Consider the following 20,254-nt stretch of genomic DNA (forward strand, 5'->3'; position numbering starts at 1 on the left):
AAAAGCAGTATAAGAGTAATGCTGTTATTATCTTTGTTATATTGATGTGTAAACTGAGTCACAGAGAAGTCAAGAAATTTACTTTCAAGGCTACACATTGTTCTCTAGGATTAACAGCAACAACGTTTTGGCAGAATCTAGTAAATGGGGACATACTTAGGGACTGTACATACATTCTAGAGAAACTTGCTCACAGGAGGGCACATAAAGGTAAGAAATGTATCATTACTTGTACTAATGAGAAAATAGAAAAAAGTTAAACAGCCTACATATCCATCAGTAAGGGAGTGGAGAAATAAAATTTGGGATATACATGAGATGGAATACTAACTAGGACTTCAAAGGAATGCATTAGATACATATATTGGCAAAAATAGCTCTCAGAAAACAATATTGAGCAAAAAAAGTAAATTGCAGAACGATATGCATGGTTCATTATTATGTAAACATTTGTATTTTAAAAGTATAAAAAGTGATAGACACAGATGTTCACCAAATTTATAAAGCTAGTGACTTGTGGGAGACGCAATGGCAGATGCAGTTGCTTGTCTACCCACAGCCATTCTTGGGTTCCTGTTTATCAGCAAAACTCCGTTTTGTTACTCCTTTCTCTTCGTTTACTGTACCGAAGGTGGGCCCCAGAGACTAGCCATGACTGGCTTTTTACCAACCATAGTAATCCCATTCCCCTCATCAGTGATTGGTTTAGACATAAAATCTGTCACAATTCTGGCCACTTCTAAGGGGTGTTTTTATGCACTAAGACGGACATGGCTAGGGTGTTAATGATATTCTATTCCTTGATCTCAGTACTTGTTTCATGAAAGTATTAATTCTGTGAAAATTCAGTGGTTTTGAACTTATCTGTATATTGTACCTTAATGAAAAGTTTATATATCATATATATGACATATATATATGTTATATATATGTCATATATATAATTAAAATATATTTTATAAAATATATAATATATAATTATATATAATATATATAAAATATATATTTTCTATATAAAAATAAAATATATATTTTATAAAATATATAATATATATTTTTTCTATATAAAAATAAAATATATATTTTATAAAATATATAATATATATGAAATATATATTATATATAAAATGTATATAATATATAATATATAACATTATATATACATAAAATATATATAATATATGACAAATGGCAGAGGCAAGAGTCCATCATCATCTACTAGACGTTGTCTCTACAAATGAAACCCAAACGTGTAGCAAACATTTTATTTACCATGAATGGGCCTAAACCAATTTTCTAAGGATGGCAGGGTAGAAAGATGGGAAAACCTGAGTCCTGTATAAAGTCACCGAGTTCCTGAGTTAGCCAATTTTAGAACTAGACTGTTTCCATTCTTCTTATTAAGACAGTTGATAAGAGTTTTCTATTACTTAATGTTGAAAGCATCCTAACTGATGTCAAAGATGGGGAAGTAGTTGGGGTTGAGGAACAAAGGAGACTCACTTTATTAGTAATGTTTTATTTAACTAAGAAAATGCAAAAATAGTATCAATTGTCAAGCCTGCTAGTGGATAGTTATTTGCTCCTCATTCTCTAATTTTAAAAAATCTTTAAAAATAAAAAGGAAGTAAAAGTGACAGATGAATTGTATAAGCATCAGGAACAAAGGTGTGGGAATGATGATTGTCATTTGAGGGGTAGCTGGGAAATATTCCTTAGCAAATGAATCAAGAACCAATTTGTATTCATTTAATAAATACTAACTGGGCTTTTACTGTGTGTAAGCAACTGTGACATTCAGCTTGGGACTTATATTTGAAATCACTGTGGTTATTGTTTTGGTTTTTTGCTTGTAAAGAGCATCTTAATATATTGGTATGTGTCTTCAGTGTTCTATAGGATAACTTCCCATATGTCTACATTTTATTTATTTTTATTTTTTATTAAAAAAAATTTTTTTTACATTTACTTATGTTTTGAGACACATAGAGACACGGAGCACAAGTTGGGGAGGGGCAGAGAGAGAAGGAGACACAGAATCCAAAGCAGGCTCCAGGCTCTGAGCTGTCAGCACAGAGCCCCACGCAGGGCTTGAACTCACAAACCGTGAGATCATGACCTGAGCCAAAGTCGGACGCCCAACCAACTAACTGAGCCACCCAGGTGCCCCATCCGTATGTCTACATTTGAAATTAATCACTTCAACACTATATCCAAATTGGGTGAAAAACCTACATAACCATATTTTGCATGGTTTTATTTATTTATTTAAAGTTTTTATTTATTTATTTTAGACCCCCCCCCCCCCCCAACACACACGCACACACACCTGGGGGGCGGGGTTGGAGCAGAGAGAGAGGGAGAATCCCAGGCAGGCTTCACACTGTCAGTGCAGGCCCTGATGTGGGGCTCATGAATTCATCATGAGATCATGACCTGAGCCAAAATCAAGAGTTGGATGCTCAACTGAATGAGCCACCCAGGCACCCAATTTTGTGTGATTTTAAAAACATGTTCGTTCTCATCATTTGCCTAAGTAAAATTCATAAAACAAATTATTGTTACCTCTGGTGGAAGAGTGATCAGAACTCTGACCCCTAAGTTATATTATTCTGTATTTGAATAGTAATTGTGCTCAGTTCGTACATTATGACATATATGTGTTTCTGGTTCTAGGATGTAATAATTTGAAGAACGCCGATTGCAGTTGAAAGTTTAGGCATACCTCAGAGAAACTGTCAGTCCAGACCACTGCAATAAAGCAAATATCGTAATAAAGCAAGTCAAATGAATATTTTGGTTTCCCAGTGCATATAAAAGTTATGTTTACACTATACTGTAGTCTGTTACTTGTGCAAAAGCATTATGTTTACAAAAACAATGTATATACCTTAATTTTAAAACTTAATTGCTAGAAATGCTAACCATCATCTGACCTTTCAGTGAGTTGTAATCACTGATCACACATCACCGTAACACGTATAGTAACATTGAAAAGGTTTGAAATATTACACAAATTACCCAAATGTGACACAGAGACACACAGTGAGCAAATGCTGCTGGAAAAAATGGTCCAGTACACTTATTCATCACATCATTGCCACAAACCTTCAATTTGTAAAAAAACAAAGCAAACAAAAACAAAAAACATACAGTATCTGCGAAGTGCAATAAGGCAAAAGCAAAGTAGGATTAGGTGAGTATGCGTCAACCTCGGTGTAAGACCTGAGTTAGCTCTCCTCCTTCTCACTCTAATCTTGGTCAAGTCACTTTCCAAGCTTCAATCTGGGGAAATAGTAACAGTTTGGGGTTTGTCTGTATGTAATGGAAACCTCAAATTAACAATGACTTTAAACATATAAAATTTTATTAACACACATAAAAATCCAGGGATCGGTAATCCAGGGCTGGAATGGCAGTTCCATAAAAGCTTCAGAAAATCCAGGCTCCTTTAAGCTCTCTGCTCTGCCATTCCTAGGGTGTGGCCTTCATCGTACAAGATGGTTGTTGGAGTGTCAGTCATTACTCAACCATTAGGAAAATGAGCACTCTTTCCTCCTATAAAAACTTTCACATTCTCCAGCCTCCACAAGAGACTGAGAAATATGTTTCTTCTGAGAGGAAGGAGGTTAGAGAGGTGTGTACAGAAAAGGAACAGAGAGAACAGAGTGTGGAAAATTATCCAAGAAACAATGTGAGAAAAATTCCAATAATTGAAAGGCTCGATTTCAGATTGAAGGAGTGCACTGAGTGTCCAACCCTGTGATATGTTGAAATGCTGGAGGTAAAGTGAAGATTCTGAAAGCTTGCAAAAGGGGATAAATACATACAAAGGAATAGGAATTATAATGTCTGACTGCTCAAAGGCAGCACTGAAAACTACAAAACAGTAGAAGAGTGCCCTCAAGATACTGTGGGGAAATTTTTCCTATAATTTAGATGTGTATATCTGTCAAACTATCAATCAAATGTAAGACTAGCAAAAAGACTTTACAGACTTCAAAGTCCTTTAAAAAAATCTCCCTACACACCTTTCCTAGGGAGCTCCTGGAAGATGTGCTGTATGAGTACAAGGGAATAAACCAAGTAAAAGGAACTCATCATTCAAGGAAACGGAGGGATCCAACACAGCAGAGAAACAAAGGGATCTCAGGATGATGGTGAAGGGAAATTGTAGGTCAGCTTTTCAACTGGCCTAGTGAGCAGAAAGATGAAGGACTCCAAGAAAGAGTTGAAATGAATAGAGTATCTGATATATTTAACTATATTGAGAGGGAATTTTCCTTGCTTCCAGGGAATCCGGGAATGAATTCGTGAGAGGTATACATCAATAAATTTAACAGATGAACCAACTGGATGGTTATTAACTCCAGGAAAAGCCAAGTTTAAAAGAAGGAAGATATAAATATTATACATTGTTTGCTTTAGCTCAAAATAATAATTCCGTTGTTATGATGCCATTATGTTGCATATTGATTTAACCAAAAATTGTGGTGTTGACCCTGTTGAGAGAATGGAAGGAAGGAGAAGTGTGGGTGTTTGGGGACAAGGTGGGGAAGCAACACGTAAAAGAGCTAAACCCTCATTTTCCCCAGTAGGTTGTCAGTAGATTATTCTTTAAACCATAGAATCAAGAGACAAGAATATAAGTTATTAACTAGATGTATTTTGGGTAAATACCAAGGGGAAAAAACAGCTTAAAGTGTTGAGAGTAACTGGCTCTGGGTCTAGGAATTGATGTAGAGTGAAGGTGTTAGCTAATAAGCATGTCAAGTGATGTTTTTACTATCAGGTTTGCAGAGCAATTCGACTTTTTAAACCATGTACAAATATTATTTAGATAAAAATAAACATTAATTTTTGTGTGCTTCATTTATACAAAACATTTTTATTTGTCAGCCAATTTAATACAATTCAGTGAACATTTATTCAATGCCTGCTAGGTCATTGTACGAGAGAGAGGCATGTAAACATGTGATTAGAAAACAAAGCTCCCAAATTGTGGATAAATACCGATACATCTTACGGAAGCACCATCAGTTCTGATCCGGGACTCAGGAAAGCCTAGGGTAGATAGAGGTTTTGCATTGGGCCTCAAAGGATGAGAGGAATTTGAATGGGAGATTAAATGCCAACTGTGACCACGGTTGTCAGGCCCCACCGTGACTGGAAAAGTAAATGTGTGTAGGAAAGAAGTCTGGTAGAGCTGTGGGAGGCTGTGTTGACTTCGCTGCCTTTCCTAGACATTTCTATTAGTCATTTTTTCCCGAGGATTTACTCCTCCCTGCCCTATCACCCAGACACTCTTAATTTTAGCATGGACTTTACTGTGCTGGGTTAGGTGGTAGTTCTCTCTCTGCTGGCACCCTGCCTCTTAAACTTTTGGTCTAATTTACAGAAGGATAAGGGAAGGAGGAAAAATCTTGCTTTCACCTGGCCAGATGTAGATTCCTGGAATGTAAAGATAGGAAGTTTCTTCCCTGACCTCACAGGCAGCTAGATATGGCTGTTACCTTTTTTGAGTTCCTGAGATTTAAACAGTCATTTTTGCAGTTTGGACGTGATTCTTAGAACCCTTGAGAGTGATGTAGGACATATCTAATTGTTTGCAAAGAAATGTAAGAATTTCATAACTGTAAAATAACTTATTCCTGTTATTTGTCAGAAGTGCTCTTCAGAAGTAATTGGGTGTGTGTGTGTGTGTGTGTGTGTGTGTGTGTGTGTGTGTGTGTGTGTGTAAGAAACATCCTCCAAATTTAGCTTTGTATGCTCTGGATTTGTTTTATATTGTTGGGTCCATAAGAGGAAAGGCTGACTTAGAACTAAATAGCAGAGCTAAACCATATGTTTTATACCAAATTAGAAACAGGTGAAAGTTGTTAAAATCCGGCAAGCGCTTACAAAAGCTTTAGACTCGAGTTTGTATTAAAGGCAGGTGGTTATATGTACAATAAAAAGCAGTCACCAGCACACCAGCTTATTGATACATATGTGATTGATCTTTTTGGATAAAAACAAGGAGGAGTTAATAAATCACTGCACGTAGCTATAAAGATGTTTGGGCTTGAAAGCCCAGCCTGTAAGAGCAAATGTGGACCCTGAAGGAAATTTATGAAGCATAGATCCTTTTAGCTTTACTTAACAGCTAACATCTGACTGACCCAGGGGGACCATGGAAATTTATTGCTGGGCCATTCAAATATTTAAGCTGTTGTGTGATGTAGAACAGGTAAAGATTAGCCCAATAACAAATATGAGGCTATAAAATAAAATGAGATTTCAATGACTTGTAAGTACTTGTCAGAGGTCAGCTCTAAATGACTGGTCAGAAATGGGGAAAACTTGTTGATAATTAAAGCAGATTGATTATGACAACCTAGATGTTAGCAGTGGTTGCTGTCACACCAATGATCCTTGGAGTTTCTTCCTCCTGTGAAATCCATTCTTAAATAGAATGACTTTTAGGGGCCACTAAATTGCCTTTTTGTGCTCTGAAATTGGGTCAAGTGACAAGTTGAAGCAAATCCTTTTGCAATTTCAGAATTGAAATAGGTCTTTCTCAAATATATCCTAAATATATGGAATTCCTAGAACTCATATTCATTTTAGAAAACTGACTTTAGTTAACTTATGTTTGTAATTTGAACTTTGACATCTAGAAAGCGGGTAGAAGTTTTTAGGCTTTATGATAAATGATCTAAAATTAGCCTTTAAAACTTAAGTGGTTGACAAGTTTATGTACACAATTATTGAAAAAATCAGTTTAGTGAAATTAAGTGGATATTTTTAAAAACTTACGGGCTTATTTCCATATTTTTATCTACTTTCTTTGTATATAAATCCCCAAAGTAATAAATGTGTGTAATATTGTTACTAGGACTTCAGAAGTTACATTTTGGGTTCTAACGAGGTCTGTAGTTATTGGTGTTAACAGTCTCTGCCTTTTCGACTTAGCTGTAAACCCAAAATGTTGTCATGTAAAAGCTAGATTTGGCGGTTTTCAAGGTGCCAGCTTATCCAGTCAGTTGATGAATTTGGTAATCATTTGGTTCATGAACATCTGATTTGTGAGATGAAGAAGTCCCACACATTTTATAGAAGTCTTGAATAAATGAAGTTTACAAAATAATACAGATTTACAAAATGGGTTTATTACTAGAGGGGGAGAACGGTGTAGAATTGAAAGCATAGGATTAGGAGTCAAACAGGCATGGGTTGGAATCGTAAGCCTACCACTCCATCAATACATTCATTCTCCGTCCATTCCACAAGTAAATATATTCCAGATGCTGTGCTCTAGGAACTGGGGTGCAGTATTAAGACTCAGCCTCACAGTTTTCATTCTTATGAAAGAGTCAAAGGAATAATCAAGCAATTACAATTGCTACAATTAAAAGGTACTGTGTTAGCACACAGGGTTCTGTGTGAACGTAACCAGTCCAAACTCTGGGCAGGGGTGAGGTGGAATAGAGTGGGATTTGGTGGTTGTCGTTGAATGTTAAGAAAGACTGTGTAGGGGCGCCTGGGTGGCTCAGTCAGTTGGGCGTCCGACTTCGGCTCAGGTCACGATCTCGCGGTCTGTGAGTTCGAGCCCCGTGTCGGGCTCTGGGCTGATGGCTCAGAGCCTGGAGCCTGCTTCCGATTCTGTGTCTCCCTCTCTCTCTGCCCCTCCCCCGTCCGTGCTCTGTCTCTCTCTGTCTCAAAAATAAATAAAACGTTAAAAAAAAAAAAAAGAAAAAAGAAAAGAAAGACTGTGTGACCGTGGACACCTCAGTATGCCTGTAGGACAGTTGTATTGTATGGATAGTATATACTAAATCAGATACCTCATGCACAGTATATACTCAGTAAACCCAGTCCAACATCAGCATCAGTATTGATTGCTGTTATATTGGTTGTGCTCACTGGCTCTTTTACTCTAGTGCTGGAGGGCACTGGCTCATATTAATCCACAGTAAACACCGTTCTGTAACTTGAAATTTTCCTTCCCACCAAAGAATTTTTCTTTTGAGCAGAGTTCAAAGCACCTTCTAAAAATAGGAATTGGCTGTCTAGGTATATTAAGGTTAAAAAAGAATGATGAAAATATTTCTGAATCCTAAAATCTTTTTTTTTTTAATTTAAAGGGCTGTATATCACTTAGATACTCATTTTTTCAATATTTAATTAATTGTTAAGATGTTTGTTTACTTTGAAAGAGAGAGAGAGAGAGCGAGCGAGCAGGGAGGGGCAGAGAGAGGGAGAGAGAATCCCAAGTGGGCTCTATCTCATGAACTGTGAGATCATGACCTGAGCTGAAATCAAGTCGGACACTTAGCTGACTGTGCCACCTAGGCACCCCGATATTTAATTAATTTTTAAATTTATTCTTTATTCATTTATTTACAGATATTTGTCAAATACTTACTGTGGCTAAGACTTTGAGCTTAACACTTATGTCCTCAAGGAATTTATAGTCCAATAGAGAAAATAAGACTTTTGTGTAAGCAACTAAGATACAGAGTAGAAAGTACCAAGTGTATAAGAATATTTTGTGATTTCAGGAGGGAGAAAAATGAATAAAATATGGTATCTCCCATTGTGAGACTTAGAAATAGGTGTGGGATGGGCACCTGGGTGACTTTGTTGGTTGATCATCCAGCTCTTGATGTAGGCTCAGGTTATGATCTCCTGGTTCGTGAGATCCGTGTCAGGCTCTTTGCTGACAACACAGAGCCTGCTTGGGATTCTCTCTTCCCCTCTCTCTCTGCCTTGCCCCCGCTCTCACTCTCCTCTCTCAAAATAAATAAATAAGCTTAAAAAAAAATAGGTGTGAGATAGGTGAGGCCAGAAAATAAGGCACGGTAATAATAATAATTGAATGCCCGCTGTATCCTAGTAACTGTGTCGGCTCTTAGATTTTTTAATTCAGTTTTCACAGCAGTCCTGGAAGATTGGTATTATTAAACCCATTTTAGAGATTTGGAAACAGGTTCAGAGCAGTATGCCTAAATTCACACTCTAAGTAGCAAAGCTGGAATCTGAGCTGATGCCTCTCTGACTTCCAGAGCCTTATATCCCCCTTCTATTTTTCTCCTCCTCCTCCCCCCACCTGGAAATAGGTACTCTAATTAAATAAATAATTTTGGTACAAAACATTGAGAACCTGTTATGTTCCCAGCGCTGATAAAGAAGTGGTTTACAGAGAACGTGCCATTAGGTGCACTGGTGTATTTCCACAAACCTACATTATGTGCACACTTCGGGAAGTTGTCTTTAGAAATTTAAAATGGTGAATGGTCTTTCTTCCAAATCCATGTTCCAGATGGAAAAATCTTCTGGCATTACCAAGTATAGTGGGTTTATGCACCTTGCATGTTTAATTGTAGGATTTTGTGGGTTTTTTTTTTTTTTTAACATTTACAGATTTTGTGGGAAACAGGTGCTGTTAAACTTGGGCAAATACAAGATGGCTGTTAATGTTGTGGAATGTGATTTTGATTTACTTGGCAGAATTTTTATTTTATAAAATTGACTATTAAAAAAGACATGGTTTCCATCCTTTAATTTTGTTCTGTTCACTGAAATTTGCCTGTAGACTATTTTTCAACAGTTACCAAAAGGGTGTGGAAAAACTGGAAGGTTTCTGCAAGGAAATTGATATTGAGTTCTTTAACAGTTTCCACAACCCTGCTGCTTACCAAGTAAAAAAAAAAATAGGGATTATTTTTAACCTTCTTACTGAAATTATTTGGAATTCTATTTCCCTGAAATTCCATTCTCTTTTTAGTACAGCTCTAAAGAACTATATTTAATATTGGCAAAGAAAATAATCTGATGTAAATCTTTTCATTACATGATTTCTCCTTTAAAAACCTGTGATGGCATCTTATTACCTGTCATATCAAATGTCATCTCTTTTGACTGGCATATGTGATCTCCTATTATATAGTCTCTCTCCTTTTTCTCCCCCTAGAGGAGGAGGAGGAAAAATCACTCTTCTCATTCTCCTACAAAGACTTTGATCACTTCTACCCATGAATGAGTTCTACATTCTAGTATCTGTTTGCTGCTTCTCCTCTAATTTATTATCACTGTCCTTACTTACTTCCTAGATATTTCCTCTTTGCTTTCTGAAACCCCTCTTCAATGCTTGTAATAAACTCAAGTCTTCAACCCCTCTACCATATTATTGTGTATGCAACTAAGATAAACCACTGAATAGACAACTGCTGGATACACGTAAAATAAGTGACTCTCTCCTAAAAGTTTCACGTACCCTAGAGCCTTCTTAATGGGAGACTGTTTCTTGTCTCACACTGCCCATATCTTTGGGTCTAGAGCAGGTGGTATCCTCTGTGTACCCTGATGTCAATTTAAAATCATTTCTTGGGATACCTGGGTGGCTCAGGCAGCTGAGCGTCCAACTCTCGATTTCGGCTCAGGTTATGATCCCAGGGTTGTGGGATTGAGCCCCGTGTCAGGCTCCATGCTGAGTGTGGAGCTGCTTAAGATTCTCTCTCTCTCTCTCTCTCTCTCTCTCTCTCTCTCACTCTCTCACTGTCTCTCTTTCTCACATTAAAAAAATGCATTAAGATATATAAAAAAATAAATCATTTCTCAGTGGCATGTACCTAGTGTTTTTGGCACTTGGAGTGGGTCATTTTTAATACTGTTTCTAAATGATAAAGTTATGTTTAGTAATGATCATGAAATGAAATAATAATAATGGCAAAAAAAAGAAAAGCAGAAAATTGTCTTTGATTGAAAAAATGTATATATTTGCTATTTTATTGAACACAGTTTTGGAGTGTTCATCTTCAAGGAACAATTTTGTATATCAAGGAACAAACAGGGTTTGTATATCACTGTATCTTGTTTAAGGCCAAATGCAGTATTTTTGTATCGGAATAACCTATCTAAAACTCTACACTGGAAGAAAGACAATGCAGAAAAAAATTACACATTGCCATCATTGTTTATTTTGAATCTACCGTTTAAATACAGGAATACGTAGCATGGAACAGTTTGGAGACACAAACTGTGCCCAGAACATTCTAGACCATTCAAAATGTAGGAGTGGAAATGTGTAGCTCAGTGCACTTAGCTGGGCTGACTGTATGACTGGGAGCTCTCTGAACTAACTTCCTTATAGATATAATGTTTATTAGAGTGTAAATAAGGAAAATATCCTGATTTGAAACTTGCAGATACATTGAAATGAAACCGTCCCTGCAGAAATTGTTTAGAAACTAGACCAAGAAAAGATTTTTTTATGGGAGGAATATTTATCATTGACAGTGTTTAGATTTTATTGGCTCCTAGTGATAATAACATGAGGACCAATTTTTGATCTATTTTATGATCATTTAAAAAGTCGCTACAGGGGTGCCTGCGTGGCTCAGTAGGTTGAGTGTCTGACTCAGCTCAGTCATGATCTCACAGTCCGTGAGTTCAAGCCACACGTCGGGCTCTGTGCTGTCATCACGGAGCCGGCTTCGGATCTTCTGTCCTCCTGTCTCTCTGCCCCTCCCCCACTGGCGTGCATGCACGCGTGCTCCCTCTCTCTCTATCCCCAAAATAAAATGTCACTACATATATTATACCCCTTTATAGACTGCCCCCCCCCATCCTGCCCTTGATAGGCCACTACCTTTACTCTTCTACCTTAGTAGCTCCTTACTCATAGCTTCTCTCTTGTCAGTATCCTACATGCCCCCTATCTCATCGCTCTTACCTCTAATCCACTTAGCTGCTAGGGAAAAAATCAAACGATTGGGAAGATTGGTTAGCACTTTGTATTCACGTTCATCCATCTCAGTTGCTCTGCTGCATCCTAGATACCTGGTTCTCCTGCCACATGATCACAGCAAACCCTCTCTCCTTTTTCCCCGTCGCCAATTTTCCCTTTCATTCCTGATAAATCGCCTCATTTCTGCTTTCGCAGAGAAAATAGAAACCATCAAATCGGAATAACTCAGCTTCTCACCAAAACACCTCAGAACCTTTTATTATCAGTAAAAAACGTTTTAAAAAAAAAAAAAAACCAAAGAAATAAATTGACATTTGAACTTACGTAAAAGAAGCTTTTATTATCATCTCCATCATCCTCAAAATGCCCTCTACTTCCTCGATCTGCAGTCCTTCAGGTGCACCCTCTGGAAGTGCATCTGTCTAACCAACAAGCTCTCCCATATCTTCAGGCTCTTACAGCGCAGCCTACTTCTTGCTGCACCTGAATTTTCACTGAGGACTCCACTTTTTCTGTAGCCTTTTCACTGGTAACTATCCATTTTCTTATATGCCGGGTATTCAGAATGAGGAGGTGAGGTCAGGGTGTTCTTGCTTCTCATTGCTGTTTCTGGATTCTTACTTCTCTATTCGGTTGGTAAAGTAAACATCCAAGAACACTTCTCCTTTGAGACATATGCCCTTCAACTACTCCACTCTGTCCCCTACCCATCTCTCAATCACAGTGCCCTTACTCTTATATTTTGGCAACTGAGAAACAGAGGAGACAGAGAACACAGGAAAGAGAAACACTCTCTTTATTCAAAGTATTGCTGTTATAAGTGACTTAACACCCAAGTGGACGAGCCATCGAACACCCGGCTCTCTCATTTTCTTGATCTTTGTCACCAATGAACGCTTGCATTTCATTGTTTTCATTCACTCCCATGGTTCACTCCAAATCACGTCATCATTTCAGTTCACATCCAAAATCTGATTCAGGCATCTTGCTCTCTGATGACTGCTTCCTCTCCTTCAGCTCATTGGTTCAGCCACTTGTTCATCGCTCCTCTTGGCGACCTTCAGACCCTGGCCCCTTTTTTCCAGTTTAGATATTATGGCCCATTATTTTAGTAACACTTTTGTCTTGCTCCCTGTTGCTTTTTGTCATTTTTACAGCCCTGCCGTCCATTTTCTCTGTACTTGCCTCATCCAAGCAGATGTCTAGAGAAGGTCACACGATAGCACCGTTATAAACTCATGATTAATTACCACTTCTGGACTTCCAGTAGTGCTCAGCAGTTCTGTTACATTTCTTTTTTTTTTTTTTTTAATTTTTTTTTTTAACGTTTATTTATTTTTGAGACAGAGAGAGACATAGCATGAACAGGGGAGGGGCAGAGAGAGAGGGAGACACAGAATCGGAAGCAGGCTCCAGGCTTTGAGCCATCAGCCCAGAGCCTGACGCGGGGCTCGAACTCGCGGACCGCGAGATCGTGACCTGAGCCGAAGTCGGACGCTTAACCGACTGAGCCACCCAGGCACCCGTACATTTCTTTATTCAAGTTGTTCTACCATGTGATCAACCTTCCATTTGGTTCGGCAAAACAGACATTAAGAGTTAACGCATGATCCCTCCCTCTCCATCACTCTTCACTTCAAGCCATCACCAAATCTTTATGATTTTATTTCCTAAAAGCCTTCCAAATCGGTCTCGTTGTTGCCATATCTAATACTGTTGCCTTCGTCCAAGCAACCATGATCTCTCACCTACATTACCGCAACAAGCTGGTCTCACCTTCTCCAAACCTCATGAGATGGAGAAAACCACGTGAGCAAAATAAGGCTGCACATAAGTCAGGCAGACAGGTCAGATCACTTAGGCCCCGAAAGCTGAGGAGAGGAGTGGAAATTGAAGACAATGATTAGGAAGCAGGGCTGAGAAGTGACGTGATAAAAAGGTTGTACTTATGGGGCACCTGGGTGGTTCAGTTAGTTAAGTGTTCGACTCTTGGTTTTGGCTCAGGTCATAATCTCACAGTTTGTGGGTTTGAGCACAAGAGTTTGTGAGTTTGAGCCCCACGTCCGGCTCTGCGCTGACAGTGTGGAGCCTGCTTGGGATTTTCTTTCTCTCCTTCTCTCTCTGCCCCTCCCCTCTCGCCCTCTCTCAAAAATAAATAAATAAACTTAAGGGGAAAAAAAAAGGTTGTACTTAAATGGGTAAAGAATAATACTGGCTTCTAGTGAGTAGACAGGAACGCTGTTAAAACATCCTACAACGCACACAACAACAAAGAGTTTTCCAGAGTGGCAGTGGAATGGAGAGATAAGAGTGTTTCATAGGAAAAATGATTTGTTGACTTGGTGAATCATCGCAGGTATAAAAGACAAAGAAGGTGGGTAAAAATTAAATGTCATTCTAAGCCTGAGTAACCGGTAAGAGTGATGGTAGAAAACTAATCTGGACAGGAAAAAGCATGTTAGTTTGAAGTAAAAGTTATGGCCTCAAAACATACTGAGTATGTATTGTCACATGTTCTACAAATGCATTGAGCAAAAGTGATCTTAATATGCACAATAAAAAATTTGAATTAACTATAGCCATATCCTCATCCCGAGTTGAGATTTAAAGCACGCTCTTTTGCCTAGATTTTTACTGTAGTGGGTCTCCGTGTTTGCTTTCTTGCTCCCCTGCAGTTTATTCTTACAGAGTAGCTGGAGTGTCTATGACCAGAATTTGATGTGGGACTTTGAAAGTGAAGGCAGGAAACTATCACCAATTGGGAGTCCTTTATAAAAATGTCTAGGTTGGGGAGGAGAGGGTAGTGCTTATAACAGTTGTATCTTTTTTTTTTTTTTTTTTTTTTTTTACTTTTGTTTATTTTTGAGAGAGAGAGAGACAGAGAGAGACAGAGAGACAGAGCACAAGTGGGGGAGGAGCAGAGAGAGAGGGAGACAAAGAATCCAAAGCAGGCTCCAGGCTCTGAGATGTCAGCACAGAGCCCGACGCAGGGCTCGAACCCACAAACCATGAGATCATGACCTGAGCTGAAGTTGGACACTTAACCGACTGAGCCACCCAGGCGCCCCACATTCGTATCTTTTTAAAGTAAGAATGATTCAAAATCACTTTCTTTCACAATTCTTTTCTAAATTCTGTGAGATTCTTTGTGTATACATGCATACACGACACATATAAAGACCTGAATCTTTTTCTTTTCATTCCATTTACTTGCACTTCAGATCTACTTTGTAGCCTTAGCTATTGCCCGTCATGATGACTCTTCGGCATTATATTTTCATAGCTCCTGAAGGAAGGATGAAGTCATATTAAGTGTATTTACTTTTGCATATTCAATATTATAGAATCTTGGAGATGAAGGAGGTGTATTTCATCCAGTCTAATGGGTCACTCAGTGTTTGATCCGTCCTCCCTTGTCAATTTCTAGGGCCGCTGTGACAAATTATCCCAGACCCGCTGGCTTAAAACAGCAGAAAGTTACTCTGTCATAGGTCTGGAGGCCAGAATTCCAAAAGTAAGGTGTCAGCAAGGTTACACTCCCTTCAAAGGCTCTCGGGGAGAATCTTTCCTTGCCTTTTCTAGCTTCTTTTCAACGTTTTTTATTTATTTTTTGGGACAGAGAGAGAGACAGAGCATGAACGGGGGAGGGGCAGAGAGAGAGGGAGACACAGAATCGGAAACAGGCTCCAGGCTCCGAGCCATCAGCCCAGAGCCCGACGCGGGGCTCGAACTCACGGACCGCAAGATCGTGACCTGGCTGAAGTCGGACGCTTAACCGACTGCGCCACCCAGGCGCCCCTGCCTTTTCTAGCTTCTAGTGGCTCCAGGTATTCCTTGGCCTGTGGCCGTGTAACTAATTTCTGCCTCCATCTTCATATGACCACCTTCTCTGTGTCTCTTCCTCCGCGTGTCCCTTGTACAGACATTTTTTGGCTATAGGGCCCGCCCAGATAATTGAGGATGTTGTCATCTTCGAATCCTTAACTTAATTGCAGCCCTTTTTCCAAATCACATTCACAGGATTTGGATATGGACATACTTTTGGGGGGCCACCATGCAGCCTGTTAGGCCCTCTGAGTATCTGTCCGTTATTTGTTGCCCAGCTCCTAACTGGCTGCCTCTACCCAAGATCTTTTGGATTTTGACTAACTCTGGGGTGAAGTCAGTTTTCCTGTAACTTTTACCATTGACTTCAGTTCTCCCTGTCTGAAACCATGAGAACAAAAACATCTCTTTTTCTCTCAGAAAGCCCTTCATTTCTTTTCTCTGAGACTTCTCTGCTCCAGACTGAACCTCTCTGGTTCCTTTAGCCATTTGTCTCAGAACCATAGCTCGCATTCTCTTAATTATCTTGGTTGTGCTGCTTCTCTGAAGCACTCAGAGGTGAGTAGAAAGAATACTGAATTTATCGTTGAAGACCTAATACTCAGGTCATGTCTCTTCCGCTAAGTAGATGATCAAGGCAAATCAGTTTTCTTTTAAGTCACAAAAACACTGGACCACCCTACTTCACTGCATGCTTTTTATAGTCAAATGAGATCGTTGCAAAACCCATAAGAAAGTTTCAAATTATTTATCCACATGCTTATATTAAAAAAACAAAACAAAACCGACATTAACTCCCAGAACTGAACACAGATCTCTCAGTATAGTCTGAACCAGTCTGAACCAGTATTTGCCAATAGCACGTTTCCTAATAATCTGCTCTGTTTCTGTTAATACAACCTGGGATCACAATAGCTTTTTGGTAGTCATGCCATGGCTCTTTATTCATACTGGAATTACTGTGTACTCAAGAGCTCCAAATCATCTTCACACATAATCTATTTATGCTTTCTAATTCATTGATACATATACCACGTAGAGTCAGTGAATTTTTCAAAACAGTTTGGAAATACAGTTGAATTTGAAATGTATTTCATATCGATCATTTTAGTTGCCTTTTCTGTAAGTTTTATAATAGGAAATATAAAGTTCTTCCTCCAGCTATTTAATGTAATACCCCCCCCCCCCTTTAATGAATCCTATTTTTGACGCTAAGGACATTTTTCTAGTTGTACTTGAATGACCACATTCTTATCTAAACCTTCTACAGTTGCTAATGTGATTCTCTGTCTATACTGAATTAAGATGCCCTTGATTTGTATCTTCCGTCCTGATGGTAATAGGTTTTACCCATTAAAATGGATTTCATTTTTCTAGATTGCTTAATAGATCTATAAATCTATGTACTTTTGCAAAGTGAGATGAATGTGTAGTAATTATAAGCTGCTATACTGTTCAACTTGAAGTGACCTCTTAAGAATTTGAAGGCAATATAAGATGTGAACTCTGTCCTCATGTTTGATCTGTCTTACAATGGCACTGTTTGACCTTGGGCTTCAGTTACTCTTCAGATTTGTTTTAATGTTACGTGCACACCTTGTGACTTTCTATAAAGAAGTCCCAATGAAGTGATAAAGTTGATGTTGTGAGATCCATTTTTTAGGAATTTGGAGACCTGGTTTTCAATGATACTTATTTCAGTGTACTCTTCTAACATTTGAAATAGTTTCTGTATTTATAAATTGAAAGTAGAGATACACGTAGGCTTGGAGAGCTGTGCACATAGCCTTATAGAATAACAACTACATAGTACAGTGCTTTGGAACTCTAGTAGGTTCCTTCCAGAGGGCCCCCATGGTGTTATGTCTTTGCAGTTAGGTAGTTCCTTTGCAAGCTTCCTCATACAAATTTGGATGATTCCCAGACGCACTGTGAAAGCCTGGTGTTGCACTTTTGTTTATCCTGAATTTGCTGTCATTTTTATGTATCTCCATTTAGGGCCACACCACATTCCTAGTTTATTTTTTACTGCTTCAATAAATACAGAGCTGTATGTTCTTAATGGATGTATGAAGCATTTGGTGTTCCCTTACTAGAGAATAAAGACAGTTCATGACCTTGCTCATTCCCCAGTGCCTATAAGTTAAATTTTTTTTAATGTTTATTTATTTTTGAGAGAGAGACAGAGCATGAGCAGGGGAGGAGGAGAGAGAGAGGGAGACACAGAATCCAAAGCAGGCTCCAGGCTCCAAGCTGTCAGCAGAGCCCGATGCAGGGCTTGAACTCGCAAATCGCGAGATCATGACCTGAGCCAAAGTCAGACGCTTAACTGACTGAGCCACCCTGGAGCCCTGTCAGTGCCTATGATTTTATAGCACAACAAATTTGTTGTAATCAACAACTCTCAAGAATTTAATATAAAGATGTTTTAATTCTGTTTCGTTTATATTTTCTAGAAAACAATATCCAGCAAACTTTATGGAATGTACCTTTCCTCGGGCAATTGAAATTGAGAATATCCACTAATTGTTACCTTCCATTCATTTCAGTAGGATTATTTTATTTTTGAGAATAATCATATATTGCCAAACTCAGGAAGGTGAAGTTTTCTTCTTGACCCTAAGTTGTGATTGATCTGGATTTGTGTATTTACTTCCGAGGGGAAAAAATGTATGCTTAGTTTTGAGAATATAACCTTTTCTTCTTCATTTGCAGGGATAGGAAAAAGGAAATGGGGAAACTTATTCTCTAAAATAACTCATCATCTTGATAAAGATCCACAGATCTCATGCCTTTGTTATTTCAGTAAGTCAGGTTAAAGTCTTAGGAGAGCTCTGTGGCGTGAGTATATTGCTTTGGAGAAGTAACACCCAAATAGCCACCCATGTGGGTGTGAATGAATTTTTGGTGAATTTTCACTTCTATTAGTACTGTTGATTTGACTGGCCACCTTTCAAGAAGCAGAAATCTTATATGTTGCTTTCAAGTCTGATTTTTTCCCCCTTAATCTTCTTTTCCCATATAGTAGAAGCTGAGATGTCAGATCCAATGTATTAGAGGAAAAAACTTGTAGGATCTTAATTTTGGCATGGTAAATTTGTGATATGTAAATATGAAACACAGTGGCCCCAACTCCTTGGGGTTAGTGGGTCACTTTTTTATATATTAGTCCCTTATTGCATGATCTACTCAGTTTTTTGTTTTTTTAAACAAAGCAACCATTAATCTGATTTGACTAATTATGAAGATAATAAGGCAATAGATTGCAACACCTATAAGGAATTTAGTTCAAGTCTTCAGATACTTATGCCTTATTCAAGGAACTTCTACCTTTGTCAATAACTTGGAGGTTGTTTTACTCAAACTTTGGAAAAGATCTGATCCTGCTTAATTTTTTTTTTTTTTTTTTTTTTTTTTAGGTTTCCATTATATCCAAAAGGAGGGGAGAAGTTACAGTTTGATTATGGTGTCTATCTTCTGAACAAAAATATAGCTCAGGTAAGTAACTTCTGTCCTTCTCCACTTCTCATATACAACCTACTTCCTTGGATTGCTAACCTTCTTTCTTTATAAATAAGTACTACAGTTCACTGTTTTATTTAAGCAGTTACAGTGATAACGCAAAATTCTTTTTTGGCCACAGTTTTACTTTATGTCATTCTAAACACTACTGAGAAGCAGTGGGTACAAATTGAAATCCTCCTACTAAACTCAGAAGCCCTTTACTGAGTTGTTACCTGCTGGTACACTATACTTGAATGTGTGGGTTTATATCTTTTTGCCTCTGTACCTTTGCACATAGCTTTCTTCTCTTAGATCACTTTCTTCTCTTAGACCACTTTTAGGGACTCATTTTGCATTGGGAGTTGTTTATGGAGTTAAGTTTTAGTGCCTTTGGCCAGTCTTCAATGGTCTCCTCACCTTACTATGCAGGAACCAAAAAGAAAGACCAACCATGTGGTCCTTCCAACCCATCTGGGGCTCTTGGGGCTCTCTTAACATCAGGCCAGTTAGTACCTCATTTAAATAATGTCTTTCCAGGGGCGCCTGGGTGGCTCAGTCGGTTGAGCGTCCGACTTCAGCTCAGGTCACAATCTCGCGGTCCGTGAGTTCGAGCCCCACATCGGGCTCTGGGCTGATGGCTCAGAGCCTGGAGCCTGCTTCCGATTCTGTGTCTCCCTCTCTCTCTGCCCCTCCCCCGTTCATGCTCTGTCTCTCTGTCTCAAAAATAAATAAACATTAAAAAAAATTAAAAAAAAATAATGTCTTTCCATATGCTGTAGAAAGACTAACATGCTTCAGTCTGCATTTTTCTGAAAGAAATGCACAACATTTCTTTGGCATACTTGACTAAACTTCACGAGGTAGACGTTCCATAAATTTCCCAGTTGTAAAGGAAGATCACCTTCAGTGCTTTGTTTTTATTTGGACATCCTTCCAATTAGAATATCATATGGATCAGTATCCACGGTTTGGCTGTCACTTAAAGACATTATCAGCTGTATCCTCAGACTTTTCTTTTTAAGGCAGCAACAAGGTTTGTGATGGATTTGTTTTAAAAGGTTGCCTTTTATCCATATGAATCTAAAGACTCAATGAACAGTTCCCTTATTCATTCCTGATGGATCTAGAATCATTCCTCCATATGGTGTCATCTTTGCCTTTCTTCCCCTCATTATCAGTTTAGTGTTTTTTTTT

At 38.5% G+C, this 20,254-nt stretch overlaps 2 protein-coding genes across 4 annotated transcripts in view; both read left to right on the plus strand.

Annotated features, from left to right (window-relative positions):
• RPS3 (ribosomal protein S3) overlaps window positions 1–20,254 on the plus strand; it is a 780,806-nt gene that overhangs the window by 575,227 nt on the left and 185,325 nt on the right. The window lies entirely within an intron of this gene.
• UVRAG (UV radiation resistance associated) overlaps window positions 1–20,254 on the plus strand; it is a 296,234-nt gene that overhangs the window by 197,082 nt on the left and 78,898 nt on the right. For 2 of the 3 annotated variants that reach the window (XM_049619579.1, XM_049619586.1), the window contains exon 13: window positions 18,976–19,054. In XM_049619579.1, the coding sequence (XP_049475536.1) occupies window positions 18,976–19,054 (79 nt within the window). Of the gene's footprint in view, window positions 1–18,975; window positions 19,644–20,254 lie in introns of all 3 variants that reach the window. The other variant, XR_007455275.1, reaches the window with a different exon arrangement.

This window comes from Panthera uncia, chromosome D1, assembly GCF_023721935.1.
Source record: "Panthera uncia isolate 11264 chromosome D1, Puncia_PCG_1.0, whole genome shotgun sequence".
In the NCBI taxonomy this organism is placed as follows: domain Eukaryota; kingdom Metazoa; phylum Chordata; class Mammalia; order Carnivora; family Felidae; genus Panthera; species Panthera uncia.